Source organism: Neltuma alba, unplaced genomic scaffold, assembly GCF_004799145.2.
Source record: "Neltuma alba isolate B1F8T4 unplaced genomic scaffold, ASM479914v2 tig00004091_pilon, whole genome shotgun sequence".
Taxonomy (NCBI): Eukaryota; Viridiplantae; Streptophyta; class Magnoliopsida; order Fabales; family Fabaceae; genus Neltuma; species Neltuma alba.
The window spans coordinates 1-20,976 of NW_021633562.1; the positions used below are offsets into that span (position 1 = coordinate 1).

Here is a 20,976-nt window from a genome sequence, read left to right on the forward strand (position 1 = left end):
AGAATTTAGGGGTATTCATATATGAATTGTAACTTCAGTTAGTTGTTTGGGTCTTCAATTTTATGATTCTATGCCGAAATATGAGTATTTTGGTTCCAATTTTGAATCAACATTTCTCAAGCCTTGCATTCAGGTTGCTTGTCCTGGTTAGTCGTCTATATGAGGCTTGTAATGGCTATGTTCGAAATTTAACCTCTTGATCCTTGATTCCATTACCGTTTTTTAAGTACAACTAGCGATAAATATATATTTCCCTTTTTTAGGTTCTAAGAACGACTCTTGCTTTTACTTACTGAGGGGGGCGATATATTTACAAAATAAATCACTTGAAGTAGCTTGTTGTTTGCTGTGGTTATCATCAGACTCTGGAATCATTATCTGGAACTTAATCTGCTTAATCGTTATTCATTAGCACGCACTGTCCCCGTGTTTGATATTCTCGGGTTTTGATGAAAAACTGGATTTTACACCATTTTACAGAGCTGGAAAGCTTGTGTATATATATTGTTCTAGCAAGATGTAAATATTTATCTCAGATAAATATTTACATCTTGCTAAAGGAAATTAATGCGCCTAACCGAAATTCATAATATGTACAGGTCGGTTAGCTGCTTTTGATTTAAGATCAGCATCATTGCATCTTTCTCAGTATATTGAAACTAGCAATTCATATCAAAATACAAAAACACTGCTGCATTTCTATGAGCCCATTGTGATCATTATTCCTCCAAACAAGTCAGCCCCAATTCTACGGCTGGAGTAACTGAATTGATCGATAGATTCAATGGTTCCTTGAAGAAGGTGATGTCACTTTCTCTGTTAAGGGGAATAGTGTGGGGCTAGAAGTTTTAAATTTCAATGAACCACTGTGGATGTTAATTTATGCGGCAGTCTCTGCTATGCAGGTTGTATTGGCCCGTGGTTTTTTTGATGACACAAAGGTTTTGTTATATGCTTTTCATCCTTTCAGATGTTTACGGGATTTAGGATGCTTTAGCTTTTCTTCTCCTACATGTCACTGAAGTATTATTCCTCAGGGTGCTATGTTAATAAAAAACCTAGCGTCTAAGGAGCCTTCGGCACTTGGCCTGGACACTTACTACAAGCAGTATTATCTCTGTTTAGAGCCGCCGCCGCCGCCACCATAAAGTGGTATATTCATCACTCATTTATGTTGGATATAAAAGTTATTTTGGTTGCTTAATTAATTTTATTCGTGCAAAGATAACTAGAAGCTATTCGATAAAATTATTAAGTTTTATCGCCTTGATGGTTCCCCCACAAAAAGGAGTAAAAAATTCTTCGAGTAAAGACATCACCAAGCCTTGCTCTAGAATTTTTCTTCAGGAATTGTTATGGTGGCGTAACTATCTCATCTCCGTTAAAGTGTAAATGCTCCACTCTTCCCGTTGCACATGATGCATCCTAGTTTTCGTTGTGAAATTTTAATATGCAATGTAATGTTGCTATTTTGGAACTTCTCGACCACATTTCTGTTACTGTACAACAGGACGGAAGCAGAAAAGGGGTTATTGTTACCAATCACTCCTTGTCGGTAGGCACAATTGTTCTTTTTGTGGTTGACCTTTTATGTTGTAACTTCCAAGTTATTGTTGTTTATCTTACCGCCATCATTGGTCGCTAATAAGCTCAAGTTCTGTGCAATTTACAAGCGATACTCACATGTGTGTTTGCTTAATAGGCCGTGTGTTGTGGTCATTTTTTGGGTCAAGCTGCCATAATACTACTGCCGCTGCATTTAATGTTTCAAATTTCAGCACATGCTTGTTTCTAGTAATAATTTTATAAAGTTGAATACTTACCCGCAAGTCCTTATTAATCAACAACTGGCCATTGTCTTCCATCAATTGGGTTCACCTTGTTATTGTTTCTTGGGAAACTGACCAGTGTCCAACTTCCATCATCCTTCCACCAAGGAATCCGTACTGTATCCATCAAATTTCAACCTGTACTTCTTAATTCTTGTTTGGAAGATTTAACTCACTTTATCGTTCATGCCAATATCTCAGGTCACCTTTAATGGATCATTTGATCACATGAATATTGATACTACCAGGTTAGCTTGCCTGCTTCTCTGCTCATATTGCTATTTTTTTGGGGATGGGGGGTTTTGTTACCACTACTTCTTTTTTTGTGTTTAATCACATGTATGTAGCATGTTCCACTTATCACCAATAACCTACGGTGCTCATTTTTTTCCGACTTCCTGATAAAAGAAGCACATAAGATTACTAGTTGATAAAAAATGAATTTGGCGAAGCAACTTATACTAATCAGTAAGTGATTGATTTTGGTTAACATATCTTCGTTCAAGTAGATGAACATATTCATTGTAGAAATTGAGCATATCTGTATTTTACTTTGCATCTGTTTGAAGTCTATTGCAATGGATATAGTGGTTGGAATTTGATGGCAGTGTGCAAAATTTGGAAATTATTGAGCCATTTCATTCTGCCCTACTGGGATCAAGCGACAAAAAGAGAAGTCTGTTTCACACGTTGAGGACAACTAAAACTATCGGAGGGTATGTGATGAATGATACTAGTTTTCTGATGCAAGATTACCACTACCAATATGACTTTTTTTTTTTTTTGGTTCCCTCCAGAACAAGGCTTCTTCGTGCTAATCTGTTGCAGCCTCTAAAAGACATTCAAACTATTAATGCTCGCCTTGATTGCCTGGTCCGTGTGTTTTACATTTGGGCTTATATTTTATATGTCCTGTTAGCTGTTCCACTTAAAGCTTTTTCGTTCACTTTACAGTTCCACTTTCATCACAAGTTTACGCTTAAAATTTTTTGAAGTCGATCTTCATTAAAATTCTGTGCCGTGTAGTGTAAAACTTAGAGCAGAGATGTTTGTATTACAATTAAACGATTACTCTTTACACAATAGTTGTCCTTCAACCAGAAAACTTGAACACCTGAATCTGGTTAACTGCCAACTGAATAGAGGCCATGAGTTATAACTGAGTTGCTATCAATTTGATAGTTTAAACGTAATTTTATGATGTCAAACGTCATCTTTAATTTGTAACGAAGTTCTCTCAATATTTTCTTGAAACAAAACTTGCTTAGTCTAACTATGACCAAGTAAGCTTTTGAATCGATACCACAATGAGACTGTTATATGGTGGGTAGCATAATGGTTATAAGGCTGGTTCACATATAATCTAAATCATGCAGTTAAACATTTGATGGGACTATTTTTTGTCGTTCAACTACTGTATCTAGTGTTACCAGGGACGTATTTCTCATATCAAGTATATAATTACCCCTTATCCTCAAATAGCATCGTTAAGGTTCAGTCCAAAAAAATAGCATTGTTAAGGTGAAATCTAGGCATTCAGTTCTGAGAAATATCTAGTTTAATAACTCCCATGATCTTATAAGTTTTGACTCTCATAACATGACCGCTACAGTCAACGAAGTTCTATTGGAAGATTTCATCATCACTATCATGGCTTTGTTTCAGCATGTTTGTCTGCTTAAGTCTTATTTATCATAGAAACAATTGAGGCACATGAGCATCTGGACCCTCATACAAGATCCAACATCTCTGTACTCACGTGCCATTGCAAATCCTTTTTATCATTTAACTAAAAATGCAGGCAACTGTTAATGATCCAATGACTAGTTAAAATGGCGTTTTATATTCCACCTCAACAGTCGTAATGGTAGACTAGTGATAATTCTTTTGACTCAACCTATTAGTGCTTTGGATCCATAACATGACTTCAATATTTCATTTTTAGGATGAGCTGATGAGCAATGAACAGCTATTTTTTGGCCTCTCCCAGGTTTTGCGTAAATTTCCGAAAGAGACTGGTAAGTGGGAACCACGACTGAGCGAAAGTTAGTCTTAAAGTTTATGCATCTTTGATAGTTATACAAACAGACGGACTGGACCATGCTCTTAATTCAGATAGAGTATTATGTCACTTCTGCTTTAAGCCAAAGAAAGTTACGAATGAATCCCTGGTAGTTGATCATGCTAAAAGAGTCAAGTGTTAGTATCAAGCGTTATTCTCCTCAAGACTGCTTTGGACGCCCTGCCATTACTATCTAAGGTACCTCTTTTTTTCCCCCTTTTTAAGAATATACCTGTGGAATCATACGCACCTGGAGGCATGCGCACGCACACCTAAAATGAGAAAATAAAAGTAAAAGAAATGGCCGCGAGTAATACTTTCTTTTTGACGAACATGCCAGTTGCTAAAGGATGCAAAAAGTTTTCTTCTGTCAAATATCTACAAGTCAGTTTGTGAAAATGAGAAATATGATCGTATTAGGAAAAGGTATGCGAAGTTTTACATGCTACCATTACTTGTATTCCTTAAATTACCGAAACATTGCATACGGATTCATATTTACAAATATAGTCCTCTTAGCTTAGAAGACAACCTGACCTGGGTACTCACAGGATCAAATAATAGGTAACGTCTGTTTTTTATTTGGCCAAAGTAACTTAACGTCTTTTAAAACTACCTGTATGCCACATTGCGAAGGGAAATAACACAGTTTAGCCTGCAATGTATTTGTTTCCTCTCTGACATTATTGCTGATTAATACTATCGTTTTGCTTCTTCCTAATTCACGGCATGTGAGTTCATCAATCACTCCTTATTAATGCATAAAAGATAATCCCACTCAATATAAGTCATGTTTAATTGATTGCAGAGCAAAAGAAGTTAAAAGTTGGTTAACTAGCGTAAAAAAACTAAAATATTTTCCAGTATTGTCTATGTCAAGTACATTAAATCCGGCCAAAAAAAAAAAGCCAGGTACATTGAATTCTAACGTAACATTAATCACAATGGAACCTAGTCCTCTTAATTACAATGACAAAATAGGAAAAAAGAAATAACTAATAAATTAGCCATTACCCATAAATGACTCATCTGGAGGAAGTATCAGCAAGCATCCCATAGAAAATTAAGTTTAAAGTGTATTTGCTGATGATGGTGACTAATTAAAAAAACATAAAACATAAACCTTTTGACACTCCAAATCAGACAATAAGAACGTTTCTCTCAGTTCCTAAGAAATTATCTCCAGGATTGGGGAGGTTATTGATGAAGATGTACTCCATGCGCGGGTCCCTTTTGTTGCACGAACTCAGCAATGCTTCGCTGTCAAGGCTGGCATTGATGGTCTTTTGGATATTTCGCGGAGATCATTTTGTGACACCAGTGAAGGTTTTCATGCCACTTTTCTTCCTTAGTTTTCTATTTCGTCAATCATATAATCTTTGTCGGACCATATAAGGGTCTTCTAAACCATTTTATTTTGCATTACATTGACAGCTATCCACAATCTTGCAAACAATTATCGTGAAGATTTCAAGTTGCCCAATTTAAAACTCGTCTTTAAAAACAGACAGGGGTTCTACTTTGTCATACCACAAAAAGATGTTCAAGGAAAGCTTCATAGCAAGTTCATTCAGGTTACAATTAAATCTTCGCTCCCATTTCAGAAATTCTTCTTAGAAGTTGTTTCCGAGAGCTAATGCTCTGATGGCTTATGTCAGGTCATAAAACATGGGAAGAACATACATTGCTCAACTTTGGAGCTTGCGTCCGTAAGTGATTTTATCATATGGAATTCATAAATATGATCCTATGCATCACATCTGTGTGCATTGGTCGTACTAGTAATTAAGTGTATGCATTGAAGCTTGATGGAATCATACTCCTGCCAAGTCAATTGTGAGGTATAGTGCTCCATATTGTCCTCTAGAAGAGAAGAGGAAATAGCCCTCTGTCAACATTTAGGGGATTCTTACGTGTTGTATGAGAGCAATCTTAACTTCTTAATTTTGGAAGGGAAAAATGTTGGCAAAAGTCAAGAAAAAAGATTACTTGAATTGATGGCCAAAAAGCATGACTTGAATGACTTCCAACCGAAAAATATAACTTGGGAATTCTGATAACAAATGAAACTTTAAAATGCAGTTTTATTTGTTTTGTATGCTTCCGCACAACAAAGATATTGCCTCCTTCACAACTTTTGTCCTGGCTTTTGAAACTTTTCTTTTCTTCTTTCGCTTTGAAATTTGCAGCTGAACGCTAGGAATAAATCTGCCGCCGGAGAATGCTTTGCAAGAACAGAGGTCTGCCTAGAAGGTTGTTCTAATTATTCTGGCAGCAAAGATACCCACGGTCTTGAAGGCAGTAGTTCTGTTTATAATTGAATCCAACGTTAATCTAATAACCTCCCCCTTTTGTGTGGTTTTTTCTTCTGGAGGGGGGAAAGACTTACTATGGACATGATAATGCTCTTAATTACCGTTGGAATCTTAAATGAACATTTTGTGACATTGGTCAAACATGTTTACAAGATAAAATTGATTTTGCTCCATAAACTTCAAAATTTAATAGATTACCTTTTTGTCCCTAGATGTAGATATTACCTGTTGATTTCCTTGAACTCGTACAATATCTCGGATCTTTAGGGCAGTTTAGGTAGTATTTGAAAATTAACAGAACTTAGTTCGAAGAAAATTGCAGAACTTATGGATACGATTCGCGAGAATGTCTCTGTGCTGACAATGCTTGCTGAGGTCTTGTGCCTGTTGGATATGATTATAAATTCATTTGCTCATATGATATCAACGAAGCCTGTTGATAGTTATACAAGGCCAGAGTTTACAGGTAATTGAATTGGCAAGATATATCTAACATTTTTGAAAGTTCTGATAGCTCCATGGGCAAAATTCTTAACCCGTAATTTACTCACTAGAAAATGGACCGATGGCAATTGATGCTGGTAAGCATCCAATCCTCGAGAGTATACACAATGACTTCGTTGTACGTACTGTGTATATTGTATATTAATATCCGCTTCTATTTCTATTTTTTTTTTCCTGAGTATGAAAAAAAATATGCACGATTATCTGGGTAAATGAGTCTATCTTTCACCTTGCAGGCCAATAATATATTTCTATCCGAAGCCTCAAATATGGTGATCGTCACAGGCCCCAATATGTAACATCACTTCTAATTCAAAGATTACTGTCAAGTAAAAGAGTATTTGTGAAAGAAATGATAAAATTACATCTAATTGATTGCGAAAGCCTTTAACTGATCTGCTATAGCTGATCAAGGGTGATATTGTGTCCCAGGAGCGGAAAGAGTACTTACCTTCAACAAGTGTGCCTCATAGTTATTCTTGCTCAAGTTGGATGTTATGTTCCTGCTCGCTTCTCAACTCTGAGGGTCGTTGATCGGTTGTTTACTAGGATGGGTGCAGTTGATAATCTTGAATCAAATTCCAGCACGGTACATTGCGGGGCCTGCAATTGAGCTATTTTGCTATATTCTCTAAATGTCACGTGGTTTTTGACTTTCCATGGCAAAATCATATTCATTGGCTCTTTACTTATAAACGTTGTCTGGATGTGTAGTTCATGACAGAGATGAAAGAGACAGCTTTTATCCTGCAGAATGTTTCGCAAAGGTAGTTAATCATCTTCACCCATCTGGGTAGAAATGGTAGCTTCTTTCTAAATAATTTGTTGGATACAGGAGTCTAATTGTTATGGATGAACTCGGGAGGGCTACTTCTTCCTCCGATGGCTTTGCAATTGCATGGAGCTGCTGCGAGCATCTTTTGTCTCTTAAAGCGTAATTTTTTTCTTGATTCTCAATTGTTATAAAATCATAAATCAACAAGTTGTCCCTTGTTTGTTTTAATACCATGGATTTATAAAATGAAGGTTACTCTTCGCATTCCTTTTGGTCAATTAGCAAACAAATGACTTCAACATTTTCAGAAAGGAATTTACATTATAATGTTTGTTGGTAGACCTGTTAATTTTAAGATAGCGATTTCTGCATGCACCAGCTATGGAACAAAATACTGAGGTTCATTCATTGGTCTCTCTACCCGTCTGACCAAGTTTTGTGTGTGTATATATTTTCTCCTCAGTTATACCATATTTGCCACTCACATGGAAAACCTATCAGAATTAGCAACAGTCTATCCAAACGTGAAAATCCTTCACTTTCATGTTGAGTTGAAAAACAGCCATCTAGATTTCAAGGTTGTAAATATATTTCTTTGTTCTTACATTAAGCAGTGTGTTGATGATCTACGAACTAACGTTCTTCTTTCCCTAGTTTGAACTTAAGGAAGGACCAAGACATGTCCCACACTATGGCCTTCTCTTAGCAGAAATGGCTGGTTTACCGAGTTCAGTTATTGACACAGCCAGAATGATCACATTCAAGATTACAGAAAAGGTGATTATTCCCGCAAGGTGGTCTAGAAATAGGAATTAAAATCTCTACATTTTTATTAGCTACAATTCAGCGTTGGTGCGTAAATATATAAAGACTAGATAGAAATTCCAAATCCTACTCCCCCTTCATCAGAAATTACAGATTATTGGTTTACGAAATTGGATTTATAGCTGCCTATGCGTGTTCAGGAAGTAAAGAGAATGGAAGTCAACTGCTTGCAGTATCATCCTGTTCAGAGGGCTTACCTTGTTGCTCAACGCTTGCTATGCCTAAAATATTCCAATCAAGACGAGGATACTATTCGACAAGCGTTGCAAAATCTCAAGGAATGCTACATCAAGGACGGGTTCTGGTGTTGGCTTCGACTGGCTGTCAGTGGTCTGCGCTCTTGAACCCATTTTGGTCTCTTGCTTGTCGAGCAAATTCTGTAGATGGCGAGTGAAAAGGCCAGAGAACAGTTTCCCTTGAGAATTATTATTTTAAAGCCGCGTAAATTTGGCTTTGCAACTTCTAATGGAATCTGAAATCAAGCACGTGTTTGCCGAAATGACGACTATTTTAACGGGAGGATGAGGGGTGAACGACAACAGCTTACTTCATAGAATACTAAATCAGGACTTTATCATAATTAAGTTCTTAACGTAGTACTTTTTTTTTTTTTTCCTATTTCAACACTAAATATTTTAAAAGCCCCAATTTAATATAAACAGTTTTATAAGATTTTTAATTGTCCTCTCAAGAATACAAAAAAGTAGTGTTGTTTCCATCTGAAGACATTATAATATTAATCATATGGTATACGTGCAAGCAAATAGAAATATTATAAGTACATTTTTTGGCAGAAAACACTGGAATGAACCATGAACGAAAATATTTTTGCTCCGCTACTTTTTTTGACAAATAGTTATAAGCCATATAGCTTTACCTAAATAATCAGTAACATAAATCCGTGGGAATGCAAGCCTAACACAAATCGTATATTTACGCATCGCCATACTTGGAAATGGCATTCTTCTAGTATTACGTTATTTATTTTCCAATCAATCATTCAAATGGCCTACCATCCATTTGAACGCTAATAGATCACAGGCACAAGCAGAGCAATTTAGTGGAAATGAGAGCTAGAATGACCGTATGGACCTCTACAATCCCGGCAGAATCACAATGTTGGGTCAAAAAAATTTGCCCCAAGCAGGAGGCTAGTAACTATAACAATGCTAGTCACGAAATTTTATATTCAGATGGGATAAACGTAATCAAACATACAAGCTCGTAATGGAAGATGGATATCAATAACTGATATTAAAAAAGTGTAGCCATCAGATAGAAATTAATTTAGCTGAGCCTGTCCTTGATGTGCAGTCGCAGTCATAATCTTCAATACGACCCAGAAAAAAATAGGCAGTCCATCCTAAGTTCCAAATCCGAACCAAGGAAATTAGTGAAAGGATCAAGGAAGCATTCCTTTATTGGTCAAGGGCTCAGCTCCAAAAATTACATACTCACAGAAGGAGTGCCCGTTGGCCAAAAAAACAAAAGACAAAAGCAAGAAAGAAGGGGTGCGCAAACAAAAAATAACAATTAACAGACAAATAGCAGGAAGGAAAAAAGAGAATCTCAACCAAGGAGTCAACTTAACAACAACCAAGACAGCATAAGGAAACAAAAAAGGTATGATCCCGCATGTTTTTATAGCAAAACAAACCAATGTCCTAAAACTCATACAGGAGCTATCTAGTTAAGAAAATAGCCGTTGGGTTTCCAGGAGATGGGGGATTCTGACTTAGAAGAGAAACTAAAGAACCCGCTTTAGCAACAGCATCAGCATCTCCAGCAGACAAAATTTCCACATCTTCAAGACCTATCTGTCTCTTGATTAAGTCCAGGTTTTCCTGAAGAACCTCAATCTCACCAAATGGTAATCTCAAATCCAGAGCCCGAGCCCCAAGTGCAATTGCTTCCTCCTTCTTAAACTTCAAGAAAGGCATACAAAGCTTTTGGATTTGTTTAAAATTGGAGGACTGACCAACAGAACTCTTTTGTAAAGCCTCAATAATCTCTCCATCCGCAGCAAAAGTACGGGTTTCATGATTAAATTTGCTCTGAAGAATTCTCAGGCATTCAGCTTTCCAACCATCAAATTGTTCATTCACATATATCAAGCCAGTTAACTTGCTGTCCGGTGATGCAACTTGAGCACCTGCTTTATTGGCCTTCTTTGAACCAAAAAGTTGCTTTTGAAGCAACTTCCTCAACAAAACAATTGAGTCCTGCAAATATTTATTGGCACTCTTTAGGGTTAGATCCGGAGCATCCCCAGTAGGCCAACCCGCATTCACTACAAAACCATCCTTCTTCAAAAGCTCTCTCCAAACATATTCAGCATAATGTGGACATATTGGTGCTATAAGACGTGTTTGAACGTCCATAAAGCGCTGCACTAGTTCACGATTATAGCCTCCAACTCCACATGAGTATCTATACTCATCCCTGGCAGTCTGAAGGTCATAAAAGCCAGTCTTGAGAGCTTCTCGGAACATGTAATTCCTATAATGCTGCTCAGTTGTTTTGACAGCAATATTTATTTCATTGGCAAACACACGATCAGCATAAGTAGATGGAGGGCCAGCTCTCATTGATGATTCAGAGGCTAAAACATCTTCATACCATGCAAGCTCTTTGGTAAGCCTGAGAATTGCAGCATTTGCAGTCTCAAACACAAAATTTGCATCATCAACACCATCACCAGCATCAGCCAAAGAGAATCGCGTAGCATCAGCAGAAAACTCCTCAATTGCCTGACGCAAAGTCCTGAAATTTCCAGTAGATTTAGACATCTTCTCCGAATTGAGCATGATGTGGCCATTGCATCTAAATCCACGAGGCCAGTGATGCTTGGGCAGAATTGCAGTATGATTGTAAATGCAGAACGTAAGATGATTCTGGATCAGGTCCTTACCAGAAACCCGGAGATCAAAGGGATACCAATAGTCAAACTCAAGTTTCATTTTGTGGAGAATAGATGAAGAGATATAAGTTGATTTAGGGTACGGTCCACCACAGAATATATAATCCCAAACCTCATCAGTCATTTGTTCAGGTTTAACAGGAGACGAACCTGATCCATACATGTCTCCATTCTGTAAAATATGAGCGACAGTGTAGTAAGCCATATAAAGAGTGGAATCAGATAGAGACTCAACCAGGTATTGTTCATCCCATGGTATGCGTGTCCCCAGACCAAACGATCGTGAGCAAGCCCACTGATTTAGCCAGTCCAAAGTATGCTCAAAGCCATGTCGTGTCTCATCAGAATAAAGATTCATACTTGACAGGCACTCCTCAGCTAGCTTCTTCCATTCCGTTTCTCCATATGTAATGTACCATTGATCTGTAAGAGCTACAACACATTCATCACCAGATCGTGATATCACCTGCTTCTCTGGTTCACTGTAAACAATAGCCTGACCTGTCTCTAAAAGTTTAGTTCTAATCAATGGTTTGGCTTCCTGAACTTTCTTTCCTGAAAACTCTCCAACAATCATTGTTCCTTCAGTGAATCCTTTCAGGTATGTTTGCTTCTTGGCTTCTGCAAGTTTTTCTTTCTCATTCTGACTTTTTATTTTCATCTGCAAGCAAACTGTCTCTGCAGACTTATTTCCAAACTGTGGAACTTCAATAATAGGGACTATTTCAAAGGGCAATACCCATTCATCCTTGACACCATACTTTGCTCTGAATGCTGGTTTTGACTTCAAGTCATGCAAGGCCATGTAGTCATCAGGGGCATCACTAGGCACACTAGTAACTATCCCAGTACCTTTATCCATTAAAATTGACAACATTGGAAGAGCATAAATGACCTCGTTCAATGAAAGAGGAGACTTCAATGGCAAGCCAATCAAGTCATAACCAGTCAGGTCAAGCAAGCAAGTGGGTTTCTCAGGGACTCGTGAGTGATTCTGATAGGCAAGATTAAGCGCTGCTCTTTTGAGAGAATAAACACATCAGTTTCATTGACTTCAAAGGCTCCATAATTTCCATCAGGCAAAACCCATGCATTAGTTTGGCCATACATAGTCTCAGGCCTCAATGTCGCAGCAGCCAAATATACTTTTCTTCCCTCCAGCACTCCAAACTTAGTGGGAAAAGGTTGAAGGACCTCCATCTTTATGATAGTGTACTCTTGGGGCTGAACCCCTTCACCACTAGCTCTATCATGATCTGCACATGGCTGGCCATCCAAGGGAGAAAATATTGTATATCTAATGTCTTTGACAACCTTGCCCATGGACTTCAACTTCCTCATCTGCCATCTAACAAAGGAGTCGAAATATGGGTTCATATCTGTTGTGATGAAGGACCTCCTCCAGTCGCAACCCAGCCCAAATGCCTTAAGGTCCTCGACAGCCAGTGGAGGAAAGTAGGACAACCATTTATAAGAATCCTGGAATTGAGATATCTCACTATCAGATATGCCAAAGCTACGCATAATTTCCCACTGAAAGGCCTGTCCAGTTGATTTTGAAGCAACCTTGGACTTCTTCCCTTTAAATTTACCTGGAACTGCCCCTCCACTGTTATCCGCATTCTTTGAAGGCTCATCTTCTTGTTCCTCTACTTCACTAGGAAAGACAGGTGGATTTCCAAATTGCTGAATCTCTCTTGCAAGTTTATCAGCTGAGGCCTTGATGGGCATACCAGTGCAATGGAAAGCAAATGGCAGCAACACATTGGCACCTCTCAATCTATGATAAGCTGCCGCAAACTCCAATTTGAAAGTGAGAATGCATGCCCAAGATGTAAGTATCCATTCATGTAAGGAAAGGGAAAGTTGCGAAGAATTTTTCGCCAGGCTCAGGAAGCTTCTCACAAGGTTCGGCCTTGAAAACATCCTTTTCATCCCACCATTTTCGAACCTTGACCTCAATCTCTCGCAACCTGTCCCTCCTTGCAAAACTTCTACCACTTTCAGTCGCCATACTAGGAATCTGACGGCAACTGCAGCAAAACAATCATGCCACAATAATTATAGCTCAAAAAGAGTACTTGATATCAAAATGACCTATAGAATTCAGATCCAAAATGCCAAATCCAACTATATATAAAATCAGGAGAAAGAATTAACGCATACTTTGAAAGAAATATTATTATTGACAGTGGAGAAACTTTCGCATCTAATTCACGAAAATTCAATATGCACAAACAAGATAGATAGTTCTACCGCACTCATCCCCACTATTACTTGTTCTAGGATACAGATTTGACAACTCTTTTCTGATACTGAAGATGAATGTATTTGTTTAGCATTTATACGCAAAGAAAAGCTATCCAAGATTGCATGAACGTCGAGTTAAATCATGAACAAATTAAATGCCTCAACAGAACATATTGAATTCCCGCCAAGCTCGGAAAATCATCAACTTACTAAAATAGCAAGAACAAAATAGTCTCATATCATATTGATACCACAAATAAGGCCAGCACTATCATTGACACCTCAGTCACCGTTGATCTTTTTTTTTTTTTAAATGATATCCACCGAGGAATTTCCTGCATATATGATATTACTTTGACCGGGAATTCGCTTCCCTTTACGAACCAAAAAACCATTTCCATGCAATTCCTCCTCACCATTCGAACCTCAGCTTTACAGTTGCTGCAGCAAAAACTTCCCACTCACCTTTTAGCGTTGTAAAAAAAGCACGCGTGTGAAAAATACGTCACTTCAATAAACAACCCCACATACCAAACATAGTTAGATCCACCCTTTTGCGAAGTAGATGGTGGCCGCAGTCAGTTGGTGACTAAGATCAAGTGAAGAAAATCATAGCTTTACCTGAAGAATTATTTCACCTACGTATCATTCATGTTCCAAAACTAAGGACAGATTGAGGAAGGGATTCACCTGAGATGGAGGCGTCTAATGACCATACACAGAAGGGAATCGATATGGGAGACCAGCAGAGAAGAAACCAGAAAAAGAAGGGTTTGTCCCTTCTATGGGGCCGGATCTCCGGGTGGATAGCCCTAGTTGACAAATTTGGGCTTTGTTTGTGGGTCAAATCTCCACAAAGATCATGGGTCAAAATGGCCCAAAATTAATCCTCACAACCCACAAGCTCAATGTACGAAACGCAAACAGTTAGAGGACGATTTTTTTTTTTTTTACCAGCAACAGAGGGAGCACAATAAGACCATTGCCGTATAATATAATAATGAATATCTCATTCCCAGCAAGTCAACACAATTTGCTAGATTCTTTTACATTACACACAGAAAACGGCGTCGAACTGGGTTTACTTCTTTTTTTTTTTTTTGGCCCTGATTAGGATTGCTTTTGGGGTAAAATAAAATCATAAAAGTTTTGGTAACAACTGCATTGATTTTATCATTTTAATGATAAGTGTTAAAAATTTTGAAGTATAATTATATGATGTCATGTTACACTATAAAATTACAAAAATGATACCTATAACTTCAAAATTATATGATTATCATATAATATTGGACAGTAAAAAAGCCACAAGACTACTTTTGCTAGTTTTTTTAAAGGAAAAAATTAAGATATTTGAGTTTAGATCCTCTATATTTTTTAATCAAAATATATAATTAATTAAACAATACTGTTTTTTTTCCGTTTTTCATGTAAAGGCACCTCAAAAGTCATGACCAGTAAAAACAGTTTATAATTTCTAATCGTTCACCGTGAAATAAACGTTGTTTAAATGAAAATTTTAAGGTGACTTTTTTAATAAATTATATAGTTATAAAATAATAACCCTCTGTGGGTTTAGTGGTAGAAACTACACCTTTTCGCCTAAAAAAAAGGTTTGATTTCCCACCATAGTGTTTAGAGAAGGATCCTAGAATGAGTGTGTCTAGATTAATGTCTGAAAGTATAATATAAAATTGTCCTGCTCAACACTAATATCACCTTAGAAGAGTCATTTAAGCGTCATACCCTTGACTTAGGTTAAACCCAAATCCTTACCTAAAATTTTTGTAACAAAAAATAAAATAAAATAATAGGATACAGTATTTGAAAGTTTTTTTAACTTCTACCACGCCAATCATACAAATGCTGACTAATTTTACGGTTTATGAGGCGCATATATAGTGACAGGTGTGAAATAATCTAGGATATCATGCCACTGCATTGCAGATCTAATTGCACAACGCTGGAAACCATTTTCGTTTTTTTTTTTAATTCAAACATTTTCGTATTGATGACCTGGCTTGTAAATTACAAAGGCAGAAACATATTATACACAAAATTCTTGAACAAAAACATTCTCTCCAAATTTTCTACACTCCTCTATACACTAGCTGTATATTCGATATGCCTTTATCCCTACCAGTTTTGATTTTTAGGACGCTCGAACAAGTTTCTTTGAGATGCTAAAAGCAACATACAGGATCAAAACCATCACGACCTTCTTTGAGGCCAGAATCCTTAGGTTTACTCTTAGACCGCATTTTCTCATTAGTCCAAGAGAGGCGGCCCCCAGAAAGAGAAGCCAAGAACCAACAGCACAGAAAAACACCTTCAGGGCCTCGGAAGGCCCACAGACACGGGCGACATCAGTTGTCACCTCCACATATGACCATTTAGAATCCACTTGACTGCTCACTGCTTGGTTCAGTCCAAGACTTTCGTTCAACCATGCAGACACCCGAACGAGCAGTTTTGCGAGCCACGCAATCTCATCGTTGGATATGGGGCGTTTCATCCAGTCACCCTTGTATTGAAAATCGGTAAATGAGTGTTTGCCGGCTCTTCTTGGCTTGAATATCTCATCATGAGATTGCTGATGCTGCCTTGGTTCCGGCGCGGTTGAAGGTGACTTGATAATTTGCCCCTCAAATATGAACCCCAGCCTTGCTTTTAATGAGTCTATGCATTGGAGGCTGGGCACGAGATTATCACCAGACATTGCTTGCAACTCAGCTTCTGCACGCAATATAAACAACTGCAATGGCAAACACCAAAATGAGAAACATAAGCCATGTATGTTATGATCACTGGAGGAGGAAAGATAAATTTATGCAGGCACAGGATAATAATGAACCTGAAGCAGCTGCTGCCCACCATCCTCTCCATCAGCAAATAGTCGCAAATCTTTGTTCCAATTTTCATGCAAGAATGAGCCATCAGCATCAGTCTCACATAAGCCATCCTCCCAATCCTAAAAAATAACCAGTGTCAAAGATAAGCTCAAGGCTCATCCTTATTAATAACAGAAGCATCTACTAACACACCCAAACTCACAATGGACTAAGTCCAAAACTGATCATGTAGCGCTGAGATTCAAAACCATGTTAACTTTTAACTTATGCCCCGGAAAAACGAAGAAGAAATTGTACCTAACCAAATGAAACAGAATAAACCTGAAGAGTAGATAACACAATTGGAGATACTCAAGACAATAAACAGTAAATTGAAAGATAAATGCTACTAAAGACACTTAATCAAGAGAGGGGGGGAAAAAAAAAACTTGCCTGCAGCTGTTCGCATATGACTGGAATATATCTGTACAAATTACTTGGCATTGATTTGATTGATCCAGACTGTCTGGAATGGAAAAGGGTATCCACGTTCTTTAAAAGGTCAATAAGCTCTTTTGATGATGTCAAGGTGTCTAACACCTGATAAAACATATTAAAAAGTTAATTTTTCTCACGCAAGAATGAAAAATCAGAACTAAAAAGAACAAATGGTATGACAATAACTTAAGAGAGAATCAAGCCTCAAGACTCACAATGACAAGAGCTTAAGACATAATAGCAAGTCCCATCAGATTTTATTTTAAAAAAAAAAAAAAAAACAACACATCATAAAGCGTTAAACATAAATTTGATACGATTTGAATTCCCCTCGATATGCCAATGCAAAACCGGGGGGGGAAAAAATCATCATACTCAGTAGACACTATAAAGACATAATAGCATTCCTCATTTTTGCCCCAACACTCTTCATGATTAGAAAATCACCGGCTAATGAAGCAATGCCCAATGTTCCCTTTTAAAGCCATTGGTCTTGAAAACTTCTAAAACGAATTGAAGAATATTCAGATGGTAACTTCCAAACCTTTTGGAAGAAATCCAAGGATATGACCCATAAAATGAAGTAGATTTTGAGAAATAGTTGACAGTTGACAGTGACACTGACTCGTGCAAGACAAAAAGTAGTCCATGACAAGCGTTAAGGTAAACCATATAAGAAATCCCAAAAAACTTGAACATCCCCCGCCCCCGGGGGGGGACATAACAGAAAAGAAAAGGAAATACCTTTGGTTCCCAATGATTGCAAATAATATGAATATAGAGAAAAATATTATGATTGTGATAAAGAAGCACACCTTAAGCACCATCTGGACTATTATCTCAACATCACTGTGAAGGAACCTGTGAGCAAATCCAATAAAATGCATAACCAAGGAACTATAGTATAAGTAGTTCGATAGAACATAATCCTGCCACTGAGGTGTATATACACCAGCTCTAGACAGAGTGTTCTCCTTCCTTTCATTTGTAGCAGATCCAGTGGTAATTGCATCAAGTTCAGAAAAATCATCCGAGATTATTGCCCAAGGTTCCATGTAATTAATCCAAATATGAAATACCTGAGATGCATTCTTAATGGAAGTTGCCACGGGGCAAAACAAAAACGTCCTCAACAAAAACCGGTACAGAGGTCTCTGCATCCTTGGGTTCCAATATCCAAGAGAACGCACAGAAGGGAACTTAGATGTTACATCCTTTGACTTCATGGTATCCAATGAACCGATAGACCCCAATCTAGGACTCCCACAATAATCAACATTCTCATGACCTTCAAGGGCTGCAAAAGTACTGCAATTCAAGTACCTCACAAACAATTTAACCACCTCCCCCAACCCTGGCGTTGGAGGTGTCTCTCCTAAGACTGAACGAAATGGAAACGATACTCCAAAAGACTTGCACAAATTCACAGGCAGGGGAGAAAAATCATTATCCACCAACCAAAAATGTACGAAAGTATCCACCAAAAACTCCGCTCGCATCATAAGTGTACCGTCACAACCCGAAGGATAATGAAGAAGTGAACTGCGATATGGTTGGTGTGCATTTAGATCATATGTAGGCACAAATGCACGCAGATAAGCATAGAGAAGCCGTAAGTACAGGTTACACTCCGTTTTATGTTCAACCCCGCGCTTAGGGTTGGAAAAACCCGGAATAGACGAAGTCCAATTCTCTAACCTAAACCTTCGAGCTCTCTTCACCGAAACATGATCCGAAATCTCATTATTGCCCTTACAAACCGGATAATAAGCAAACCACAAGAAGTAATACTCGAAAACATTAAGCTGGATTTGATGGGAAGAACCCTTGACGGAGTCTGGTTTCACTTTACCTCTAAATAAGGGACACAAATCCGATAAGACACTGGAATCCTTGTCGCTGGACAGCAGGAAACGGGACCACTCCGGTAGCCGTTCGGCAGGGAAGACGTACTTAACGAGGGAGAGGCGATCGACGGCAAAGATAGAGTTGAGGAGAGTACCATCGGGAGAGAGAAGAGAGAATATCCGATTGGCTAAATCGGAATCGTTGGAGGCAGTGACGGTATCGATCCAACCATTGGATGAATTAGGAGGTCGAGGGCAGGAATTGGAGTCGTCGAAGCCGAAGAGCTTGCAAATTAGGGTTGGGAAGGCGATAGAGAAAAAATGGCGAGATTGGTCGGGTGAGTGAGACTGGAGGAAACAATCGATGGAGGCGCAGGCGGAGAGTATTTGAGAAGGAGAGGCAGCAGCGATAATGGCGGAAGCAATGTCCTGGGATTTGGAGAGAGAATCCATAGCATACGAGTGAGGAAGCATAGTGACGAAGAAGTGAGAGATGCAGATTTCAGAGGAATTAGGGTTTTAAGATGAAAACGATGAAGAGAAGAATGAGAGGGGTTTTAGCCTCAGATGGATTGGAAAAGATTTTCAAACGAGTGAAGAGGCAAATGGCGCCCTTTTAAGGGGGAGGGAGGGAAGGAAGTTGGATACGTGGCGACACGCTAGAGCTCCGCTGGGGAAGTGGGGCCTACAGAAAGCGCCTCGTTTCACTTACGGAAAGCTCGAAAGGGACCCGAACGATTCCGTTGGCTTCATGGAAAATGGAGACCGGAGGAAAGGTCGAGACGCAAGGATATTTTTCATTTTAAAATTTAATTATGTGCGCTGGATTCATCATTGGTTATGAATATTAATTTTCATGCTCTAGAGTGAACATTAAAAGATACTCGTACTAGTTTTTATCTATTCTATTCATATTCTAACTTATTCTCATGCGAATGGGGCCAACAGAAAATAAGAATGCCGGATACGCGTTTACGTCATCCAGAAGCCAAAACCGGAATTTTGCGGTGAAACCCCCTGGCACACGTCCAAATTGGTGCTGATTTTTATTTTTCAAAAAATTAACTAGCGTTTGGTATGGCGGACAGAAGAATTTTTGAAGGAATTTCACGCCAGGGCTTATTTTCTTATGCGAGTAATTAGATATCACGTTAAGGTTTTGTGATTATATATAACTTGAAAGGAATGAGTGTAAAAATGTGAAGTGAATGCCCGATGGACACCCAGCAACAGGCTTTCACAATAAACGATGTTGCTTATCCGGTCTTTAATATAGAACATATATAACTAATTTGATTAGATTAGATAAGTTAGCTAGTTATGAAAAAATACGACATGTTTTTTTAAAACATCATAATTATTTTTCTTGATATCCTCCCTCCTTTTCTATTTGATTATCATTAAGAGAGTATCTATATAGATTAGAGCCGGGAAAACGGGCCGAGCCCGTCGGGCCGGCCCGTTTAAATCAAGGGCCGGGCTTGTATTTTGGAGCTTTGAAAGGGAAGTTGGGCTTAAAAGGATCAGCCCTGTAGGGCCGAAAAATAAACGGGCCGGCCCTGTAGGGCCGCGGGCTGGCCCGTTTAGGCCCGCCAATTTTTTTTTTAAATTTCTGTCTTTTTTTCTTAACTTAAAAAAGAAAATCCTAACATTTTAAACATATCATACTCTTAGTTTTACTTATCTTGGCAACTCACATAGATAGCATTCACAAAAAGAAAAAAAGAATCACTATAGTTGTGCGAAAAATACCCAAAAAATATGAAAATTGCAAAATTTAAAACTAGGTATATTCACAAAAATATATTGTTAAATAAATTGTCAAAACCTATTAAAATACTGTATGTGTAATTTTTACAGTCTTTATTTGTCATTCTCCAATATTTTTTATACTTGAAATATAATTGATCAAAAAATCTTTTAAACTAAAATAAAGATCTATATCATTTTTATAGTAGAAACAAATTTAGAACTAAGGATGATGGACTCTTTTCTTTTTTGTCGATATGACAAATGATTATTCTTCATGTATACTATGTTTGTTAGTTAAAATTTTTTGTTAATTATTTATAATCAAACTAGATCATCCGCATTGTAATTATCTACTGAACTTAATGCTTATTTAGTTGTTTATGTCTGTCCTCTATTTAGTTTGTTTATTCAATAGACTTTATTACACTGTAATATATGTTTAGACATGATATGTTTATATTTGTGACTCAATTTATTTATATTTATACCTTTTATTAGTAATTTTTATTGTTTCCTTTTTATTATTTTGATAAAATATACAAAAAAATAAAAAAAATTCATTTTAGTT

General features: G+C 37.7%; 3 protein-coding genes across 3 annotated transcripts; 1 reads left to right on the plus strand and 2 right to left on the minus strand.

Annotated features, from left to right (window-relative positions):
* The first annotated feature begins 70 nt into the window (after positions 1-70).
* On the plus strand, positions 71-8,665 carry LOC114743677 (DNA mismatch repair protein MSH4-like). The gene is given in 27 exon segments (XM_028931894.1): positions 71-146; positions 600-740; positions 743-801; positions 906-941; positions 1,038-1,124; positions 1,127-1,156; positions 1,514-1,555; positions 2,031-2,077; positions 2,438-2,545; positions 2,627-2,702; positions 3,775-3,847; positions 3,945-4,013; positions 4,016-4,089; positions 4,232-4,317; positions 5,078-5,217; positions 5,326-5,465; positions 5,550-5,600; positions 6,081-6,144; positions 6,529-6,672; positions 6,761-6,828; positions 6,947-7,005; positions 7,143-7,299; positions 7,425-7,477; positions 7,546-7,644; positions 7,949-8,063; positions 8,140-8,262; positions 8,451-8,665. Coding segments are annotated over 27 exon segments (2,421 nt in total). The 3' UTR covers positions 8,655-8,665.
* Positions 8,666-9,917: 1,252 nt separating this feature from the next.
* On the minus strand, positions 9,918-14,216 carry LOC114743678 (leucine--tRNA ligase, cytoplasmic-like). Its single transcript, XM_028931895.1, is given in 5 exon segments — positions 9,918-12,256; positions 12,259-13,041; positions 13,044-13,097; positions 13,100-13,263; positions 14,171-14,216. Coding segments are annotated over 5 exon segments (3,291 nt in total). The 5' UTR covers positions 14,197-14,216; the 3' UTR covers positions 9,918-9,992.
* Positions 14,217-15,459: 1,243 nt separating this feature from the next.
* On the minus strand, positions 15,460-19,222 carry LOC114743681 (uncharacterized). Its single transcript, XM_028931899.1, has 4 exons — positions 17,625-19,222; positions 16,765-16,911; positions 16,335-16,451; positions 15,460-16,235 (listed from the first exon to the last, which is right to left on the minus strand). Exons 1-4 carry the CDS (start codon positions 19,128-19,130, stop codon positions 15,633-15,635), a joined length of 2,373 nt encoding a protein of 790 aa, XP_028787732.1. The 5' UTR covers positions 19,131-19,222; the 3' UTR covers positions 15,460-15,632.
* Between the last annotated feature and the right edge of the window lie 1,754 nt (positions 19,223-20,976).

Excerpts from the sequence above, each read along its gene's own strand:
- LOC114743681 (XM_028931899.1), bottom strand. The coding sequence starts at position 19,130 with ATGCTTCCTCACTCGTATGCTATGGATTCTCTCTCCAAATCCCAGGAC. Across the intron at positions 16,912-17,624 it reads TAGTCCAGATGGTGCTTAAG|GTGTTAGACACCTTGACATC; the intron begins GTGTGCTTCTTT and ends ATGTTTTATCAG. Across the intron at positions 16,452-16,764 it reads TCATATGCGAACAGCTGCAG|GATTGGGAGGATGGCTTATG; the intron begins GCAAGTTTTTTT and ends GTTATTTTTTAG.